General features: G+C 52.1%; 1 protein-coding gene across 3 annotated transcripts; it reads right to left on the minus strand.

Annotated features, from left to right (window-relative positions):
* Positions 1 to 7,066: 7,066 nt before the first annotated feature.
* Positions 7,067 to 20,836, minus strand: LOC306670930 (autoimmune regulator-like). Of its 3 annotated transcripts, XM_079155972.1 has the most exons (4): positions 20,217 to 20,836; positions 19,359 to 19,480; positions 19,151 to 19,253; positions 13,922 to 17,048 (listed from the first exon to the last, which is right to left on the minus strand). In XM_079155972.1, the coding sequence occupies exons 1-4, from the start codon at positions 20,802 to 20,804 to the stop codon at positions 16,971 to 16,973; spliced, it is 891 nt and encodes a 296-aa protein (XP_079012098.1). In that variant the 5' UTR covers positions 20,805 to 20,836; the 3' UTR covers positions 13,922 to 16,970. The 3 variants fall into 3 exon arrangements, 2 of the variants coding, with proteins under 2 accessions (XP_079012097.1, XP_079012098.1); XM_079155971.1 differs by lacking the exons at positions 13,922 to 17,048; positions 20,217 to 20,836 and adding an exon at positions 7,067 to 8,143 and having other exon boundaries at positions 19,359 to 19,935; XR_013766539.1 differs by lacking the exons at positions 13,922 to 17,048; positions 19,359 to 19,480; positions 20,217 to 20,836 and adding an exon at positions 17,951 to 18,017 and having other exon boundaries at positions 19,151 to 19,274.

A 20,836-nucleotide genomic window follows, 5' to 3' on the forward strand; every position in this document is an offset into this window, starting at 1 on the left:
ACTCCTCCTGTTGCTGAAAGCTTGGTCCTTGTCCCCAGTGCCAATCCAATAACGAGGAACAGTTTTGAGAAAAAGGAAAAAGGTTTATTGCTTTGCTAGCAAAGGAGAAACTCAGGGGACTCCTGTCCCAGAGCTGTGATTCTGCCCCTCCGCAGGAGCAGGGGCTTTTAAAGAGGTGACTCAGGGGCTGCATTCCACGTGTTCTCTGCTGGAGTTGTGATCCACTTGTGAATTTGGGAGACAGCCATTCCTGAGACCTTTTGGTGCCATCCCCAAAGTCAGGATTACTCTCCCTGTGGCGGGTGTGTGCTCAGCACAGATAACTGTGCCCAGGATGGGGAAGAAAGGTGATCCTGTTTCCCCTGAGATTAGGGAGGGGAGAGACTAGGGAGGAGCAGGGAGAGAGGGAAAGAAAGAAACGTGTCCAGTGTAAATATGAGTTCCTTTGGTGGAGCAGCAAGGGCTATATTCAAAGCATAAAGTGGACCACGGTTATATACTTAGGAGTGGGACCAGCTGGGTCAAATGGTGGTTCTGTTCCAAGTTCTCTGAGGAATCTCCATACCTCTTTCCAAAGTGAATGCAGCTTCACCAGCAATGTATTAGTGTACCTTTTCCCCACATCCTCACCAACATTTATTGTTACTTGTATTTTTTTCCCCACCTGCCCCCATACATAAATTGTTTATGATTCAGGGTACTGGCCAGCAATGCCCCTTGTGGGCCCCGTGCAGGGTTCTAAACACAAACCACAGCAGGAAAGTTCTGAGCTTTCTTCCCATAAACACACCCATATCATTATTTACAGAATTAAATTTTATACTGGTATCAAAAATTATGCTAAAAATTTATCACTCAACTACCTTTTTTATATTTTTCCCCTCTTACATTTCTTTGCTAAGTACCTTCACTGTCCCTTGGTAGTCCTGATTGTTGACATTCTGACACTGGAGTGACACTAGTGGTTTTTTTTTTAGTTTTTGAAGTTATTTTTATTCGTGCATTTTATATACACAATAGAAAGAGTGGAGGGCTGGGGTTGTGGCTCAGTGGTAGAACACTTGCCTAGTGTGTGGAAGGCACTGCGTTCCATCCTCAGCACCATCTAAAAATTAATAAAATAAAGGTATTGTGTCCATCTACAGCTAAAAATATTTTTAAAAAGTAGTAAGAGCATTATGCCATGGTTGCATGTATACACAGCTTTATTTGATCAGTTTTATTCTTTCTATCCTCTTCTCCCTCCCCAATCTGATTTTACTTAATAGTTTTAAAGAACATGAACTTGTTTCCTATCACCCTCTAAAAGTGACCAATTAGCATTTTTAATATCAGTAGGAACTCAAGAATTCAAACAATTAATGGTTTTCGATTACAGGTAGCACCCTGCTTGACATTCAGAGGATAATATAATATAAAGCTGCTCCCCCGCCCTTTACCCCTGCAGTCATTTCCCAACTTACAACCTGGCTTGTCAGTCTGTGAACATCCTAGCTAGCCATTGGTTCATCAGTCAGCTGATCCTTCTCCATTATCGGTCCCCTGTTAGCCCGCAGAATTCGACTGCTTAAGAATAGCTTCCCCGCCATTTCCTCTCTCTCTCCTCCTCGCTTTCCTGCTCTCTCCTTCATTTCACTCTCTCTCTCTTGCACGTGCTCTCTCTCTCTCTCTCTTTTCCTCTCATTTTCTCTCTTGCCCTGCAGGAGACACTCTGTTTGCTTAATAAACTCTCTTATGTGAGTTCCCAAGTCCGGAGTGGTTTCTGGGTTCTTATTGGTGCCGTGACTCAGATGGGCTCTTCCACTCTCTCTTAAGCAAGTGGAACCCCATCTGACACCCCGGACATAGCCTCACCTTCCATTCGGCCCAATGCTCTGCTCTGCATCCATCACTGGACTCCAGATTGGTGAGTCCCCGAGGCAGGTTCCCCAGGCCAACTTAAACACTCCTCTACCAATCTGAGAAGTGGCTGTTGAGTATCCGGGGCCCTCGAGGCAGCCATGACTAAGCCCCCTTAGTCGGTCTTATCTGCCGGGTGATGTTGTGGGGCACAACTTAAGAACAGACTGATCACCACTGAGAAGTCCAAATTTGAGAGTCTTTTATTAAGCAGCTGACTGACTGTCTCACCCAATGCCCCCAAAAATAGCTATTGGGAGAACAGCCCTGACCACAAGGTTGTAGGGGTTCTTATACCAAAAATGACATCAATCATAAGTGTCTGTTGCTATGATTTGAAATTACAAACTAACATCATGAGATTATCAACAGAGAGAGAAGTGGGTCAAAATGACCCTTACCCAGGTACAAACTAAAGAATGGTGCTAACATCCACACAATCACTGTTCACATGGTACGTTGTTTAGGAGCAATAGGGATCAAAAGAGAGCAATTCTTTACTACATAGGAGTTGCCATTGTATATTATTAAACATGTCACACCCAAGTAACTGATGATGGGCACAAGAGGCGGGGGTGTTCCCATGTGAGAAGCTTATTTCCTACATTAACATGGAGTCTCAGAGCAACATGGAGCCTGCTTAGTCATTTCCCCTGAGAGTCTGGCCTGTGACATTCTCATGGAGGTCAGATCTGTCAGCCCACACAGTGGGTTCCTGACTTTATGGTGGAGATTCTCTCAGGGTTGAGGCTCCTCTTCACGCTCGCTCTCTCGTGAAAACCCTCATGTCAGGTCCTCAACTCTCTTGGCTTTTGCCTGGCCTACATTGATGCTTGTGTGACGACCCATCACTGTGCTGCCTTCTGTCTCCAGCCGACTAGTCTGTGGCCTCAGGATGCCCTGGACACTGGCTCAGCTGTATCAGTCTCCACCCATGGGATCTGGGTCCTCCATTCCAGCAGATTCACCCCTGGGATGTCTGTTAGACAACTTTAGAACCCTTGGCCTGACCCCCGGCTTAAAGTCATCAAAACTTATTCATTTGAGTAATGATATTTGGCCACAGTGCCCTTTAGATAATCAATCCAAAATGGCCACCTAATGGCAACCACAGCTTCTGTGAGCACCCAGGCAGATGGAAAGGGAGCCCTTATCTTCAAGTCTTTTCTTTTTGTGCTTCTTTGCTCTTCCTGCAAACTCGAACGCCTCCTTTTGGCTTCCTCTCCCGCTCTTAATCCCTCCTCCTTCTCCAACTTCGACCTCAGATAGTATATAAGTGATAACTTCCAGTACTAATTCAGACTCCCAGTTAAATAAAAGGGTAAATAACTGTAAAGTTACAGACATTGAAGTTAAAGCCCAGCACTCTTACTTTATGACTGGTGAGACTGGCTTACTGGATGGTTAAGATCAAACTTAGAGATTGAAATTAAATACAGAAGCCAAGAAAAACCAGTATCTTGCCCTCAAAGTTAGCCTGAACCCAGGAACAAGAGACTTCTCTAAGGAGCTTTGCAACTCTGGGTCCATGACCTCCCGATCAGGGAGATTGATGAGGCCACTAGAGGATAAAAAGTCAATCAGTGCACCTGCTGCAGAGGTGGGTCATGGAAAAAGGGAGACATCCCTGGTGCTTCCAAGGGAAGCCACCTCATCGAGGAGACCCTGCCTAAGGGACAGCACTAACGGAGCTAAGAAGCTGCTCTCAGCTGACTCTTTAACAGACAGGAACAGGTCAATTTGGCCAGCTTGATCTTACATACCTAGCAAAACAGTTTAAAAACCAAAATATAATCATTCTTGGGCATTTAAAAGAAACAATAATTAATGTAACTTAAAATATACACTTTTTGTTAGCCCACTAGAATAAAGACTGGAAGCTACCAAAAGAGAGATTCTTAGGCAAATGTGCCTGATAACTATCAAGAGAAACTGCCAGAGTCAGAAGATTTTAGTCAGTTTAAGACCTACAGACACAGGTAGGCTTAATCTATGCTTGCTAGTATGATTATCTAGTCCTAAGTAACAGAATATAGAGATCTCTACTAAACACAGGTTATACCAGTAAAAGAATATTTTACAAAAATCAGATGACATTACGTAGCTTATTTATATTTTCTGGGGACATCAATGACATTAAGAGTTTAAATGTGTTTACATTCCTAGTAACCTGGACAATGTTAACATTCCCAAATAAAGGCCTTGTCCTCTCCAGCCTTTTTAGCCTTATTATAGGAGAACAATTTCTCAGCTCTTCCACCTCCTGGTGAGGGATTATTGACTTCTGTCATCTTCATGATAATTCATTGACATGTTCTAGATTCTGCAACATTTATTTTGTACTAATCTCATTTCAGTGCTCATGGCTTTTTGTTCTTTTCTCATAGAAGCACCCACCCCACCCAGATGCCTTTACAACCTGTTCTGTCCCCAGCCAAACTTCTACCCATGGACCCCTCAATTGACCCGATTTCTAAAAGGGAAACTCCAAACTGCTTGCCCCATGCTGCCCACTTCCAGCTCAAAGAACCAGAGGCGGTCATTGCCCTCTTCCCTATAGCAGTAAGGAATTCCTAAACTAGAGGGCCGGAATGAAGCCAGATTTGGGGATAGGCAGTTAGGGTAGAAAATAGGGGATTGGTCAAATTAAGGAAATGAAATCCATGAAGGCCATCTGCCTCTGGAAGTCTGGATGTTGGAGACTGCTCCTGGGAGAATGGAATGCCAAGGATATTTGGAGCCCATTGATTACCAAATTTCCCTGCCTTTATCAAGGACTGCAAGCAGGGAGCTGCTAACTAATGCCCCCTGGGCCCTTGCCTGGCTGAATTACTTTGGCCCTCCCCCTGCCCCCATATGCTTCTTACTTTTTACATCTCACCTGCAAAACCAGGTCTAGTCATGTAGGCAGGAAGGAGAGATAAGGGGGGAGAGAACTGGGGAACAAAAAGATCTTCTAATAAAAAAACACAACAGGGGAATATAATATAATATAAAGCTTCTCCCCCGCCCTTTACCCTGCAGTCATCCCTAGCCTCCCAACTTACAACCTAGCTTGTCAGTCTGTGAACATCCTAGCTAGCCATTGGTTCATCAGTCAGCTGATCCTTCCCCGTTATTGGTCCCCTGTTAGCCTGCAGAATTCAACTGCTTAAGAATGGCTCCCCCGCCATTTCCTCTCTCTCTCCTCCTCGCTTTCCTGCTCTCTCCTCCTGGCTTTCACTCTCTCTCTTGCGCTCTCTACTCTCTCTCTCTCCTCTCTTCCTCTCATTTTCATCTCTTACCCTGCAGGGAGACACTCTGCTGCTGTTTGCTTAATAAACTCTCTTATGTGAGTTCCCACTCCAGAGTGGTTTCTGGTTCTTACACAGAGTGTCCCATCTCGGGCCAGCAGGAGCCTCTCCAATCTGGATCCCGAGTTCTTTGACATGATCCTAGTAATCTTTGACAGCTTCCTCACCAACTGCTGTGATGTTCCCAGTTCAAATTGTACATTTCCTGCCCCAGACCTTGAATCAGTCATTTCTTCAAGAAGCCTTGTTTTCTTTTTTTATTTATCTTAATTAGTTATACATGACAGTAGAATGCACTTTGATACATATCTAATGGAGTATAATTGATACATATATAATGGAGTATAATTTCTCATTCTTCTGGTTATACATGATGTAGAATACCACCGGTCATATAGTTATATATGTACATGAGATAATAATGTCTGTTTCACTCTACTATCCTTCCTATCCCTGTATCCTCTCCCCTCCCTTCACTCCCCTCTACCTAATCTAAGGTAACTCTATTCTTCCCTAGCTACCCCCCATTGTGAATTAGCATCTGCATTTCAAAGAAAACATTTGGCTTTTGGTTTTTTGGGATTGGCTTATTTCGATGATATTCTCCAGCTCCATCCACTTACTAGCAAATCCATAATTTCATTCCTCAAAGCTGAGTAATATTCCATCATATATAAATATATATATGGATACACACACACACATATATATATATACATATATCATATTTTTTAATCCATTCATCTGTTGAAGGGCACCTACATTGGTTCCATAGTTTAGCTATTGTGAATTGAACTGCTGTAAATGTTGATGTGGCTGCATCACTCTAATATGCTAATTTTAAGTCCTTTGGGTATAAACTGAGAAGTGGGACAGCTGTGTCCAATGGTGGTTCCATTCCAAGTTTTCTGAGGAATCTCCATGCTGCTTTCCAGAGTGGCTGCACCAATTACCATCCCACCAGCAATGTATGAGTGTGCCTTTCCTTCACATCCTCGACAACATTTATTGTTTGCTTTCTTGATAATTGCCATTCTGACTGGGGTGAGATGAAATCTTAGAATAGTTTTAATTTGCATTTCTCTAATTGCTAGAGAAGTTGAACATTTTTTCATGTTTGTTGACCATTCATGTTTCTTCTTCTGTGAAGTATCTGCTCAGTTCCTTAGCCCATTTATTGATTGGGTTATTTGCTTTTTGGTGTCACATTTTTTGAGTTCTTTGCATATCCTGGAGATTGATGCTCTAAGATGCCAGTGCCAAAAATTTTCTTCCATTCTTTAGGCTCTCTCTTCACATTCTTGATTGTTTCTTTTGCTGTGAAGAAGCTTTTTAACTTGAATCCATCCCATTTGCTGATTCTTGGTTTTACTTCTTGCATTTTAGGAGTCCTGTTAAGGAAGTTGCTTCCTAAGCTGACATGATCAAGTGCTGGGCCTAATTTTTCTTCTAGTAGATTCAGGGTCTCTGGTCTAATGCCTAGGTCCTTGATCCACTTTGAGTTGAATTTTGTGCAGGATGAGCTACATTTTTCCAGTTTTTCCAGCACCCTTTGTTGAAGAGGCCATCTTTTCTCCAATGTATGTTTTTGGTGCTTTTGTCTAGTGTGAGATAACTACCTATGTGGATTCATTGCTGGATCTTCTGTTCTGTACCATTAGTCCACATGTCTGCTTTGGTGCCCATACCATGCTGGTTTTGTTACTGTGGCTCTGTAGTATGATTTAAGGTCTGGTATAGTGATGCCTCCTGCTTCACTTTTCTCACTGAGGATTGCTTAGGCTATTCCAGGCCTCTTATTTTTCCAAAAAGAGAAGAATTTCATGACTGCTTTTCCTATTTCTATGAATAACATCATTGGAATCTTAATAGGAATTGCATTAAATCTTATAGCACTTTTGGTAGTGTGACCACTTTGACAATGTTAATTCTGACAGGCAATGTCGGTCTGAAACACATCCTCCATTTCCAAACAAGAGTCACCTGAGGGTCGCTCTGACTCAGCCTGGCCTAATCCAGAGGATTCTCCACAATAAGAAAGGAAACTGTTATCTGGAGTTGAAATCCTAGAAACGCCTGGTGTAAGTGCAAAAGTACAGGAAGCAGACCTCGACAGACTTGGAGAAGCCTTTATTCCTTCACAGGTTCGGGCACCATTGGGGCCCATTTTCCAGATGGGGAAAATGGCTGTCAGTTACAGAGGGGATTTGATTTTATAGGGTACAATGCTGTAATCATCGCGAACTGTGTAGGTTCAGTTTTGACAGTCAGTGGCTGGTTGAACAGGTTAAAACTTTACATTAAGAAGGTAGTTGTAGGGGCTGGGGAGATAGCTCAGTCGGTAGAGTGCTTGCTTTGTAAGCACAAGGTCCTGGGTTCGATCCCCAGCACCCCCCCCCCAAAAAAAAGAAGGTAGTTGTAAAAAGGTTGAAACTCAGTGTTGTCTGGTGAGATAAGGGTCCAGATCCCAGGGATGAGTACTCACCTTTGGTATTTGCTATGCTTCCGTTTAGGACTAATTAGCCATGGGGCACAGTCATGGGCCCAGCAATCAGCATCCACCCCTTTCCTACAGGGACCATTGTTCCTTGGCTAGTTTTCCCCCCCTCCTCCTGACCCGCATCTCTCTCCATTTTTCTTTGGAGAGCTGTCTTATACGAATATTATTTTCCATAACCCTTCATTCCAGACTCTGAAAGGGGAGAGAGAATTGGGGCGCCAAGTCTGATCTGGTTGCTTTGAGCTGAGAAGGGATGAAGCAGGGGACCCCTCCTTTCAGAGTTCTGAAACTGAGCATGGAGACCCTGGGGGTGGGGACCTTGAGGCCGTTGTAGGTGAAGTCCCCTTTGAGGGACTTCAGTGGTCCCCATTGTGTCTCCAGTGGGTCAGGAGGTGAGCAGGAGAATGGCCTCCACATGTTCCAGGAAGCTGCTGGGACTGTGCAGGTAAACCTATTAAGAAATTGTTCCCATACAGAATTAAGAATAGGCAGGGGAAAAAGTACAGTGAACTCAGGTGATTCTAATAAAGGTGACTATTAATTGATTTGCTAATACTAAGGGAATAACTTTGAAAGAATGGACATTTTTTTAAGCTGTTTTATCTCAACTCCCTAAGGTCTCCCTCCCAGTAATGGGAACAAAGCCCTTAAAGCTGTTCCAGGAAACAGCCCCAAACAGAGAGTAAAAGTAAATTGAGCCTGATAGCCAGATAGTGATCAAACAGTAGGATTACCAGAAACTATTGACCAGAATCTACACCCTGTTGTAAAACATTGTGAAACATGTTGTATGTTATCAGCAAACCCAGACCCCCTTTGAAATTTCCTGGCAGCTTTGTTCCCCATTTTTCCTTTTTTTCCCCCTTTTCCCCTTTCATGTGCGACCCCTCCCGATGTGTGGTCTCTGCCTTTATAAACCTACAAGATTTTCTGCTAGGGACTCGACTCCTGGAGTCCTGCGTGAGTCACGAGTCGGGTCCCAGCGCGCTGGAATAAACACCTCTTGCGGTTTGCATCAAGTGACGCCTCCTGCGGTTGATTGGGGTTGCCGTCGATCCATGGGACAGAGTTGGGGTTTCCTTTTTGGGGGCCTTACAACTTCAGCAGGTAATGCAGTTTGGACTCTATTGTCCTTAGTCAGGGCTGTGGGCCCTACTCAGGCTTAGGAGTACTTTCCATGACTCCATGGGTCCTGCGGAGCACAGCAAGTATGATTAGCCTTGGAATCATGGTTTTCTGGCACTTCAATCATTCCACCCTGCTTGACAAAGTATGCAAAATAAGGACAGAAATAAAATTAACTGTACGATTATAACTAGTAACCAGCTACATGTGTAGAAAAGTATTTAAAAGGGTCCAGAGAAGAATACCTTCAGCTAAACTGCCCCAAACTTCTTCATTATTAAGAGTAGGCTCTTGCATGGGCCATGGCCAGAACCTGAAATTGTAATTTTAACACAGCTAAAGAGGCATTATGAAAAGGATCAAGTCCCTGATCGATATGTACTCAAGTTTGCCAGGTCTCAGTAAGAATTTTGAAGTTGTTGAAGGAAATGATTTGTGGTGCCTGCTAGTGCAATGCCACCACAGCAGCAGGGGCAGAGGCCATCGTCCCAGCCACGATGACAATGTCAGCTGTTAGCACTCAGATAAAACATGTAGCACTTTTACAGGAGCCAGGTGGCTACTGGCCTTTGGGAAACATAACAGTTTGTCCTGAACTTTATCATATACTCTGATTGGCACATTGTCGACACATACAGTTTTCAGTTTTCATATTTAACATAACAAATGTTTGTGAGGCATCATATTCTACTTGAATAGATCCAGACAATAAAATACAGGGATTTCTTATACCTGCTGTGAGCTAGGACTCCCAAGGAAGGAAATGTTAAGTTGGGTAACATTTTAAACTTATGATATTGAAAATCACTGTTCGAGATTTGAGTCAGACTTGTCTTCCTATGCCAGGGGGTCCTGGAGCTGTTTAACCTTGTCTCTCATCACTCCTGTTTTTGGTTTACATAGAAACAGCATTCTTCACTGATTGACAGATATCAGGGAGTCCAACTGAGTTTGTAAAGTCAGTACCAAATCAGTGACCCATTGGGACATCTGTAATAACCTGTGCTATTTTTACAGTGAATAGAGGTTCCTAACCCTGCTGCTCCTGTGTTAATCCTGGCGGATGTTTTTAGCCCTATGAGTAAGGGAATAATTTGCGGGGGGGAGCTCCTGCATCTGGCGTGTGCTGTTCTTGAAATGGGTAGGCTTTGGTTGTAGGGTAAAGTGTCAGTTTGAGGAGTGATTTTGGTAGGCAGGATAAATATGAGCCTCCCAAAGGAAAAAACCCTCAGAATTCAGGGGCATCAGGGCTGTGGGCCTGGCAAGGCGTAGGTCTTAAGTTCCTTAATAAAGGAACTATTGTCTTTCTTTTAAATGCTCAGGTGAGGCTATAGTTTGGTTATAACTGTTTTGCTAGGTGTTCAAGACCAAGCTGGTCAAACTGACCTTGTCCCTGTCTGTTAAGAGCCAGCTGGGTTCCCACAGGGGTCACTCCTGGGGAACTTGAGAGCAACTTCTTAGCTCCTTTAGTGCCTGCCATTGGCTAGGTAGGGTCTCCTCAATGTGGTGGCTTCCTTTGGAAGCATCAGGGATTTCTCCCTTTTCCAATGACCCTCCTTGGCAGCAGGTGCACTGATTGGCTTCTCGTCCTTCGGTGGGCTCATTAATCTCCCTGATCAGGAGGTCGTGTGGCCCAGAGTTGCAAAGCTCCTAAGAGAAGTTCTCTCGTTCCCTGGGTTCAGGCTGACTCAGAGGGCAAGAGCCCAATGCTGGTTTTCTTGGCCCTTTTGTGTTAATCTTGATCTTACATTTGGTCTTAAACATCCATCAAGCCAGTCTCACCAGTCTTAAAGTAAGAGTACTGGGCTTTAACTCTAATGTCTATAACCTTACGGTCACTTCCCCTTTTATTTAACTGGAGTCTGTGTTAGTACTGGAAGTTACCATTATATACTATCTGTCCTGTAGGTGATGGCTTATTATCTCAAGTTACCTAGATTGTGTGTTCTTGAAGCAGCACCTCTGCAAAACATTAACAATTAACAGTCTTACAAAATGAAATTACCAAGAGTAAAAATATAGTGGGCTTGCATGACAGCTATCTTGGATCTTGACTGAGTTATACATTGTATCCCCTTATATGAGATGGCAACAAAAATAAATCTTTTGAATAGGACTTTAAATGAGCTGGAGTCTGGCCTCCTTTTTTTAGAATGACTTCTGACAAGCAGCAGGGCGGGAGGCAGAGCCTTACCTCAGGCAAAGCCTGGCTCTTCACTGGTCGGGACAGTGTCCTAGTCCTGATGCTGATCTTTGCCTCTTTCTTAAATGTCTGGTTCCTCATGAGGATGACACCACACAGCTCCCTCCCTGGCAGCCCACAGCAGCGGCCTACGGGATGCCCCGAAGTTCCCCACCCCTCATTCCTCTAGCAGGAGCGAGCAGACACGGCACCCAGAGGCCTCCCCACGGGCTGTGAGCAGACGACCTCGCAGTCTCCCCTGGGCCCCTCCACAGGTTGGTCCTCACCTGCTGCTCCTGCTGGGCCGCCCCCGCTTCCCTCGGAGCCTGTGAGCATGGCTTCCCAGCGTTGGGCCCACAGACGAGGTTGCAGGCCAGGCCCCTGGCAGGACTGTGGTGTGCCCCCGGCATCAGTGGGCTCCCTTGGGAGCAGTTGTTCTGCACCTCCAGCTCCAGGAGGCCAGAGCCCATTGTCCTCACCGCACAGCAAGGCAGTAGGAGAAAGGGATTTCTGCGGTAGGTCTGGTGGACTCAGATAAGAATCTGGGCCACTCCGACCTCAGGTCAAGAAGCAGAAGGAAGGCTGGAATGGGGAAAGTCCCTGGACCTCAGCACCCTGAGGCATGCTCCAGGGAAGGCCTGCCTGCCTGGTGGTGCCACTCCCAGCAGGGGCATTTTATAAAGACCCTTCATTACTCTACAGTGGTGCTCAATCAGACACGTGGTCACTTACAGACCTCCAGGCTGGACGCCACTTGCCTGCAGAGTGGCGAGGGCCGGCCTTCCGCCCCGTGCTTGCAGCCTTGCTGGTGAGAGCGTAACGGGTCCCCTTGATGCATTGGCTCTATCCCTTGTCGCTTTGAGACGTACGTGGTTTCTCTTTTTCCCGACCTTTTCCCTGACCTTCTCCCTGATCCTCTTCTCCCTGATCTTCTCCTGCCTGATCCTTCCTCCCTAATCTCATTGTTTCTGAGTCGCCTCTTTAAAAGCCCCTGCTCCTGCTCCCCTGGGACAGGAGTCCTCCGTGTTTCTCCTTTGCTAGGAAACAATAAACCTTCCTTTTCCTTTTTCTCAAAACCATGTCCTTGTTACTGGATTGGCATCAGGACAGGGACCAAGCTTTTGAAGAGCTCACAGCCATCCTCACGCTGTCTTTGGCACACAACTGAATGCTATTTTCCAGAGTGGCAGAACCTCGGGGTATAGTGGCACAAGCCTGTAATCCCGGCAGCTTGGGAGGCTAAAGCAAGTTTAAGGCCAGTCAGCAATTTAGCAAGGACTGGAGGTGGAGCTCAGTGGTTCAGCACCCCTGGGTACAATCCCTGGTACAAAAAAAAAAAAAAAAAAAAAAGGTGGCAAACCATCTTTTCAGAATGTGTGAAACCCACAAATGAGTGCCTTGTGTGGTGGGTCTACTTCCAGCACTCGACGGGCACTGCAGGCCTTCTGACCCAGCTCGAGGCCTCCATCTGGGACGGGTCCTGTACACCAGCACCTCATCCACAAGGAAGGCCCCTCTCCTGGGTGCCCAGGAGAACCTGCCCCATGTTCCTGGCTCATGGTCTGCACGGGACACTTGAAACACTGGCCATGCCAGGAGATGCAGAGTCGGGTGGGGCAGGGCTCTGCTAGGGCGGTGGGCAGGAGCCGGACTTGGCTGTGAGCCTCATTAGGGATTTTTATTTCCCCTGCACCATGGAAAAGCCCGCATAGTCTGCTGTTGGATGTTGTTTTTTGTTCTTGGCCTGTCTTTCCTTTTGGCTCTGGAGAATGTCATGTATTTGCGTTAGAGCAAGACAGTGGGCTCGGTGCCCCTCCCCACCCCAGCACTTTTGAAGGGTTCCTGCAGGACCCCACAATGAGCAAGCGAGGACACTATGAAAGATGGAGGGGTGGAAGGGTGCTTGGGAGGCACTTACCCAGGCCAGGGCCCTGAGAATGGGTGTCCTGTTGGGGGCTTCCTCAGGGTAGGGCCAAGGATGACCTTCACCTGGGCTGCCTCTCTTGTGGGCCAGTGCCTCTGCCCACCCCCCCCACCCCCCCACCCCCCCCCCCCCCCCGCTGATCAGAGCCAGTGTGCAGGTGGGCAGGCGCAGGGAAAGTCGCAGGTGGGAAGGAGCCACCCTCGGGGCCTCCTGAGGCCTGGTCTGCAGGATGGAGACCCTGCCCTCTGCGGCCCTGGTCCTGAGATCGCTGGGAATTTGCAGACCTGGCACCCAGGTTAACCAGCTGAGGATTTGAGAGCTCCAGTTATGAGCGGAGCTGACAGGTGTCTCCTCCATGTTCTCAGCCAGGAGTTCCAGCCCTACTTGGCCATCTGGAGCCTATTGAGTTCAAGAAATAACTGAGTTTCCTTGAGCCCAGTGAGCTTATATTATCCACCAGATTCTTCATTTGCTGTTCACAAAGACCCAAACCAGAACCCGATGGTCCCACATGGAGGTCTTGTGCAGGACTAATAACCGTTCATAGATTACTGATGGTACCTGGGTCATGACAGCTGAGCATGAAGCCAAGCAGGGGCCCCTCGATCAGCCCGGAGTGGTCTCCTGCAGACGAGAGCGGCTGACGCAGGCCCCACAGCCTGGACTGTGTCTTCTGAGCCTTTGCAGTGCCTGGCCAGGCAGACTTCACTCCAGAGGGAGGCTGTGGCTCAGGTCTGGAACGTCCCAGAGGCCCACGTGTCGAAGGCTGTCCCCGCTGCGGCAGCGTGCAGAGGGGCCTCTTGGGGAGTGTGGGTCATGAGGGCACTGACCTCGTCAGTGGAGTGATCCAGGGATGAATCATAGTTTGATGGCATTAGGGGAGGACGTGGAAACTGTATGTGGAAGGGCCCAGTTAAGTCACTGGCGGTGAGACCTGGAAGGCATCTCTCGTCTGCCCTTCCCCCTCCCTCCCCCCCCCCCACCCCCTTCCGCTTGCAGTGAGCTGAGCTGCTTCCTTCTGACCTTCCACCGTGATGTTCTGCCTCGCCTCAAAGCAATGAACCAGCCAACCATGAGCTGAAACCATGACCCAAATTAGATCTTTCCTTTTCTAAGTTGCTTTTATCAGGCATTTTTTCACAGTGAAGAAAAGCTGTCAAACTCAGGGGCCTACTGCAGCAGAGTGAGATGGCACTCAGGGCCAAACCCACAGGGCCAGCAAGGACTTAGAGCCAAGCAGCAGGGCACAGTGGCCCGTGGAGACTTGTTCTCCAGAGACATCAAGGACAGGACTGTGACCGAGCTGACAACAGATCCTTGCTGAAGGCAGGCTGGGGTGATGGGCCATCCAGGGTGAGGGAGGGGGATCTGATCAGCAAACGGGGAGATCAAATTCCAGGAGACAAACTCTAAGCTGACTGTGCAGGGCTCTTGCTAAAACTGGATTATGGGGTCAAGGACAGAGCCCAAGGTCAAGGTCAAGTCAAGAACCCACAAGAGGCTGACTCAGGTGTGGTCCAGGACAGTCCCCAAATCCATGCGCTGAAGCCCTAGCCTGCAGTGCCTCAGAATGTGACTAGTTGGAGACAGGGTCTTCCAGGTGAGGTTGCGAGGGTGGGCCCTAATCCCACCTGAGGCCTTTTAAGAAGGGATGACCCCGGGAGGGCATAGGGGGACAAGGTCATCCACAAGCCAAGGAAGAGAGGCCACCTCCCCATCTTGATCCCCGAGGCCGGCCTCCAGGACTGAGAGATGGGCATCTGGGACTTGAGGCCCCAGGAAAGTCAGACAGCGCCACGGGTTCTGTGGGCGGCTCTGAGGCGGGAGCAGCTTGCAGGTTCCAGTGGGTCTATCGTATCTGCACCTGCTGCTCACTCTGTTGGCAGACACTGGACGCTGTCATGGTCAGACACCTTCTGAGCAGTGGAGGGCACCAGATGAAGGAGACGACCTCCCCCACACAGGCGGGCAGGAGCAGCAATACGGCACCCAGAAGCTTCCTCAGAGGACAAGCCAGGGCTGTGGAGCCCAAGGTCCTGCCTGAGGCGGGCAGGCTTGGGTCGGGCTTTTTCTTTCTCTTTCTCTTTTGCTTTTTTCCAGGGCTGGGGGTGAACCCAGGGCCTTGCCAACGTTAGGCATGTGTTGTACTGCTGAGCTACACCTCAGGATCAGTGATTTTCGTTCCTTTTTGAAATGCTAAATGGAGACAATGGTGAAAGGAGGCACACTTGCCACCAGGAGTAGGGACTTCCAAGACGCAGCCAAGTCCCGAGGGGCCCTACCCCAACCTCCTTGGCCCCCCGCTGTCATCCCCAGGTCAAGGGGGAGTCAACCTGCACCTCCCTCCACACACCCCAGAACTGGAGTCTCGTGGTTTCTGACCTAACCGAACTGCGCTGGCAGGGAGCCCCAGCCTGCCCACCAGCCGAGCCCACGTGTGGTTAGAGTCAGGGAGGTCGGGACTGGGTTCAAGCCGCTAGAGCAGCCGGCCGAGTGGAGGAAACAGCACAGGTGGGACTGAAGCCAGCGGCCCCAGAAAGGGAGCCCTGGGCCCTGGGGAGGCCGCAGCCCCTGTCTGCAGAGGGACTCGGGGAAGCCAGGTCTCCAGTGTCCCCGGACCCACTGTGAGACCAGCAGAGCCAGCGCCGCCCCGTGCTGAGAGGACGCCAGGCACTCCTGGGACAGGGCTAGAGGATTTCCTGGCCAGGGCGTGTTGGAGGAGGAAGGCAGGGGGGCTGTGGGCGCTCGTGGACGGGACTTCCTTGGTGCAGAATGGCCTGGGCAGCTCCCTGACCTGCCCCATGGTCCCTCCATCTCGCCCCCAATGCACGTGAAGAGTGGTGGCCTCTGGGAGTGGTGGCCTGAGGGGCCAAGGACTGTGTGTCCTTGCTGTCACCTCCAGCTGTGGCTCCCTGCTGAGCCCTTCCAAGGCAGGCAGGAGGAGACCAGCACGTGGCCCAAGCCTGGCGAGACTGCCGGCCTTTGACCCCCACCTGGGCACTGACACAGGTCTGCAGGTGGGGCTACCAGGGCTCCGTCATCTCCTCCGCCTAGGGATGTGGCCCGGAACTGGGCAAGGGCCCCTCCCAAGCCACACTCCAGTAGGGGACAGTCAGAACTAGGACAGAAGTCAAGGCAGTGCTGTGGCAGCTACTGTGATAAACTAAGGCGCAGCCCTGTCCCATTGTCCCTCTCCCCACCGTGGCTGGCTGTACCCAGTCCCATGATCTCGAGTCCATCCTGCAGACAGGCCATACGGCTCCAGCAGGACAGGCCTGGCCTTGCTGTGCCCTCGGCCCAGCCCGCCACCGGCTCCTCTCCCCTCCAGGGCTCTCCAGCCCAGATTGCAGGGCACTCTGCCCCGCTGGCCCCTGCCTGGTCTGTGCGTCCCAGCAATCGACCTGTCTGAGGTCACTGCCTTGCTCGTGCGATCCGTCCCTCCACTGGAAGCCCCCGGGGAGCCCTAAGGCTGGGAACGCTGGGCACCCAGAAGATATGTCCCCAGCTTCTGGAGGAGGGAGCCAGGCTGGGCTGGTCTGAGGGACCTGGAGCCCCTCTCAGCACCAGGGGGCAGGCAGCAGAGAGAACCGCCACGCAGCCGCCGTGCCTAGTCTGAGCTTGGCCTCTGGAGTTTGTGAGAGAGGAAGGGGCACCGGAAGGGTCCTGGGGGTAGAGGAGGAACCAGGCCCCACAGGGTCTCGGGGGCTGCACAGGACTGGGACGTTGCTGCAGGGGCACAGGAGTGGCTCCCTGCCCTGCGAGCTTCCCTGGGGCTTCCAGGCAGCGGCCTGCACCTCAGGCAGCAGGAGCACACCCGCGGAGGCCAGCAGGAAGCCCCACAGGCCCCACAGAAGTGGTTTTAATGTCAGGACACATGATGGTCTTGTGTCCCCCAAAGACCAGCATCGCCAGCACTTGGAACTCTCCAGTTCTTCCTGGCCCTGGCCCGACCTGCCCATGTCCCCCTCTGTCCTCTAGGAGCCCCGCCGTGTGAGTGCGTGCTCAGCATCATCCACCATGTGGGCACAGGGTCCTGGGCCATCTGGATCAGGAGGAGAACGGGATGCCTCGGCCAGGGCGGGACATGCTCTGTATGGCCCACTGCAGGATGCCGTCAAAAGAATTCTACGAGAAACAGGGCCCTGTTAGGACCTCAGGGAGGCCACACCCACCCCCCACAGATCGGGATCTGACCCTCTAGTAGGAGGCAGGGCCAGCCAGGAGGAGACCCCTGACCAGTCTCCTCACTGAGCACAGGCAGGGCCTCCAAGGCTTGTGCTCTCGGGTGGCTTTTTCCCAGCTAGTGAGGCCAGGCCAGCCTTCCTTATTCTGCTCAGGGGTCTGAGGCTCCACAGGACTGGGGAGTCTGGGGAGGCCCCTGGGTCCTCCAAACATCTGCCCCACCTCAGAGCTGTACCACCCTCATCCACGCCTGAGTTGCTTGTCCCTCGCTGGACCTGGAGTCTCTGGACACCTGCAGAGTGGGGACCTGCCTGCGCAGGACCCACCACACAGGGCAGGGCTATGGTTGGGTGAAAACCTGAGGGACCAGGGTGGACACTGAGGAGGACACACTGGCCACTTGGGGAGTGGGAGTAGCTGGTGGAGTTTGCCGTCCTGTAAAACAACGGGGCCCTGAAAACCAGGGAACCTACTGTTCCTCCTAGGAAGCAGTGGACAGAGGGGAGGGGCATGCGAGTCGCCCCGAGGGACGGGGTGCTGGGTCCAGCCCCACCCCAGTGCGCCTGGGGAACGGGTGGGCTTGAGCACCATGAGCTGGTGCTGGGAGCCGTGGGCCGTGGGCCTCCGGGCACTGGCTCTGAGGACCCAGGGGGACTGAAGAAGCAGGAGGGGCTCTTCGCAGGGCCAACAGGACAGGGCTGGCCCTCCTCCTGGAGGGCCAGCCCTGATGTCCACTCTGAGGAGCCCTGGGGCCTGCAGTGCTCCCAGTGCCCACGTGGGGGCTTGAGTCCTGGCTGATGTGGGGGCAGTGGAGGAGAAGCAGACGCTACAGGCCGGGCGACCTACACTCAGGAGAGACTCCAGGTCATCCCTGTGCAGAACGGGCTCGTGACCAGCAGAGTCATCTGCCACCTGGAACCCGAGAGAGGGAGGGCTCAACCCAACCCTGCAGCCTTCCCCAGAGAGGTGACGGACCTGGGGCCATGGGGTGCTTCCCAGGTGGGGCAGGTCTAACGCTGAACCCTTGAGGCAGCAGCAGGGGGCAGGTGGGCAGAAGTGAGCTCAGGGCTGCCTGCCCCCAAGTGTTCCTCAGGCCTGGGACGTAGGGAACTAGCCAGGAGGACCACGCTGTGGCTGGAGACCCAAGGCCAGCCAGTCTCTGCCCTACAAGCATGCCAGGGCCCATGTGGGGACAGGGCCCCAGCCATACCCAGGCCCAGGGTGAGGCAGGAGAGAGGCTCTATGATGCTGAATCATATGAAATTGCTGGGTTTGCAGCTCAAAGTTGCTGAATCTCAGCTCTTCCACACAGTCTGGTCTGGTAAATACAGGCCCAGAGAGGTGGGGCTGGCACTGGGTGGCGGAGCTGGAGGAATCCTGGGGGACTGCATGGGGGCCACTGATGCTGCATTTCCCCTGGCGGCAGGGAACCTAAGAAGCAAGGGACTCTGAGCAGGCTCTGTGGGCCCTGAACACCCCAGCGCTAACCGGTGGGACGGGGGCGACGTGTAAAACAAGCAGGGGCGGCGGCAGGCCACTGGTTCCACCGAGCCCCCGGGGGTGGGGGCCGTCCTGCTCTGATGCTTGTCCCGGGTGCCTGGCCAGAGGCAGAAGCACTGCAGCCTCCTGAGCAGGACACACGGTGCATCTGGCATCTCATCTGACAAGCGAGGCATGGAGACGGGCAGAAAGAGCTGCAGGCTGGGCCATTGGTTACCGAGCGCCCTTGCTGCAAAAGGCGCCACGTCCTGATTCCGTGGAGGACTGGGGTCCCACGGGGTCCGCAGCATGTGTCAGCCCCAGTCCGCGGCCTCCTCCCTCTCTCCCTTCACCCTCGGCCTGGGCAGCCCCAGGGCCCAGGGTCTCTCAGGCCCGTGGGAGACTTCAAAGTTGCTCTTAGGCATTTCCTTTTTAAGTAGATTTAAATTATCAAAAAAGTCGGTTTATAGAAAACTGTTTTATAAAAAAACTAACACAGGACCAGTGGGTATGGCGTCTCCGCCCCAAACCCGGGGTCCCACCTCCACACCCGCTACAGCACTGACCTTGGCCAGCCCGGGGGCCGGGAGGGCGGGGCTGGGGGCGGGCGCTCCCTCCCCGGGAGCGGGGCCCGGGTCTCCGGAGCAGGATTTGCAGCGCAGGCGGGTCCTGGCGAAGGAGCGCAGAAGCTTGGGCCGGGTCGGGCGCCCTTTGCTGTGGGGTCGCCGGCCCTCCCTCCCCAGCCCTGGCGGCCCGGCCGGCCGCCTCACTCACCCCGGCCCGGCGGCTGCTGCCGGGAAATGGCAGCGCCAGTGGAAAGCGGCGGCGCAGTGCGCGCACCGCAGCGCGTCAGTCCCGTCCCCACACACTCCGCACCGCGCTCCGGGCGCGGGACCCTGCACCAGAGCGACAGTGCCGGGTGACGGGGAGCGAGGGCATTGACCGAACCCAGACTCTCCGCACCCTGCCTCGGGACCACCCGGGGGTTAGACGGCAGGTCAGTCCCCGGGAAGCCGGGGCGCCCGTGGGAAACGCAAGGCTGCGCGTGGCGGCTGGAGGGCACTGGGTTCCGTGCTCCTAAGTCCCGGAGCGCAGGGACAATCCCAGCTCCTTCGGGCTGCAGCCTGCAGAAATCAGCCCTCTGCGCTGCTCTAGGGCCCCTGCGCTGCCTCACGGGGCGAGAGGGGCTGGGGCGGGCGGGGCCTCTGAAGTTGCCGAGTTTTCGGGCCAGTCGGACCTCCCGAGGGCGGGCGCTGGTGGTGCCCGGGTGCCCGGGTTGGGGTGGGTGTTTGGAAGCAGAGAGTGTGTCGCCCCAGCTGAGAGCCATCCTGGAGGCCCCCCACCCAGCTCCGCGTCCCTCTTCCCACAGCTCACAGAGCCTGTGTATCCTAGCAGCCTCCCATCCCCCTGCCCTTGGCCAGTCTTGGCCAGTCTGCTTCCTCCTGGCAGAGGACTCCCCAAGCCCTGACCCTTCCTCCTTCGATTCCTACTCCAGTTCTCACAGGTATGGTGGAGGATGTGTCTTCACTATTGGCACAATCCCCTCTCCCATTTCTGGTCCATCAACTGCCCTGCAGGTCTGGAGCCCCCTGAAGACTGTGGCCTGACCCCCAGGGCCGCCCCCTCACTCACCTGCTGCCCCTCTGGGTTGGCACTCATCAGGGAGGGGCACAGAGCAGAGGGGTCCAGCACTGGCAGGGTGACTGTGGGAGGTGGGGCAAGCAGGTGTGCATAGGTGAGAGCAGTGTCCACAGCAGGGGGTGCCTCCCTGGGCAGGCCTCTCACCTCCTCTCCTGCTGGCCTCAGTCCCAGGGGGACCTGGAATCCAAGAGTCAGCACTCCAAGGGACTGCAAAACACTACTGGTCACCACCTGGGAGTCAGTGACCAGAAGGACCTTGAAACTTGGGGCTGGGGAAGGGACCCTATACTGAGCTCTGGGAGTAGAGGCCTGATGCAATCCAGGCTCTGTGACCCTTGGCAAGGTCTTTGGCCCTTCCCCATCTGGAACATGGTGCCCTGCAGCCATAGGGCCCCAGAGCAAACACCGGGCAAGCAACAGGGTGTAGTCATAGCCCTCGGGCTTTGCTGCAGCAGAAGCTCCACACACCTTTGGGGTGTTATCAGTGGTCACAGTGCAGCCCCAAGGGTGCTGGGGCAGAGCTGAGGACCCCGTCAGAGCAGGGCAAGGGTAGATTCCCAGGCCCTGCAGGAGATTCATGCACAGTACTGACTGTAGAGTCGGACTGATCA

This window comes from Sciurus vulgaris, assembly GCF_902686455.1.
Source record: "Sciurus vulgaris genome assembly, chromosome: 10".
Classification (NCBI taxonomy): domain Eukaryota; kingdom Metazoa; phylum Chordata; class Mammalia; order Rodentia; family Sciuridae; genus Sciurus; species Sciurus vulgaris.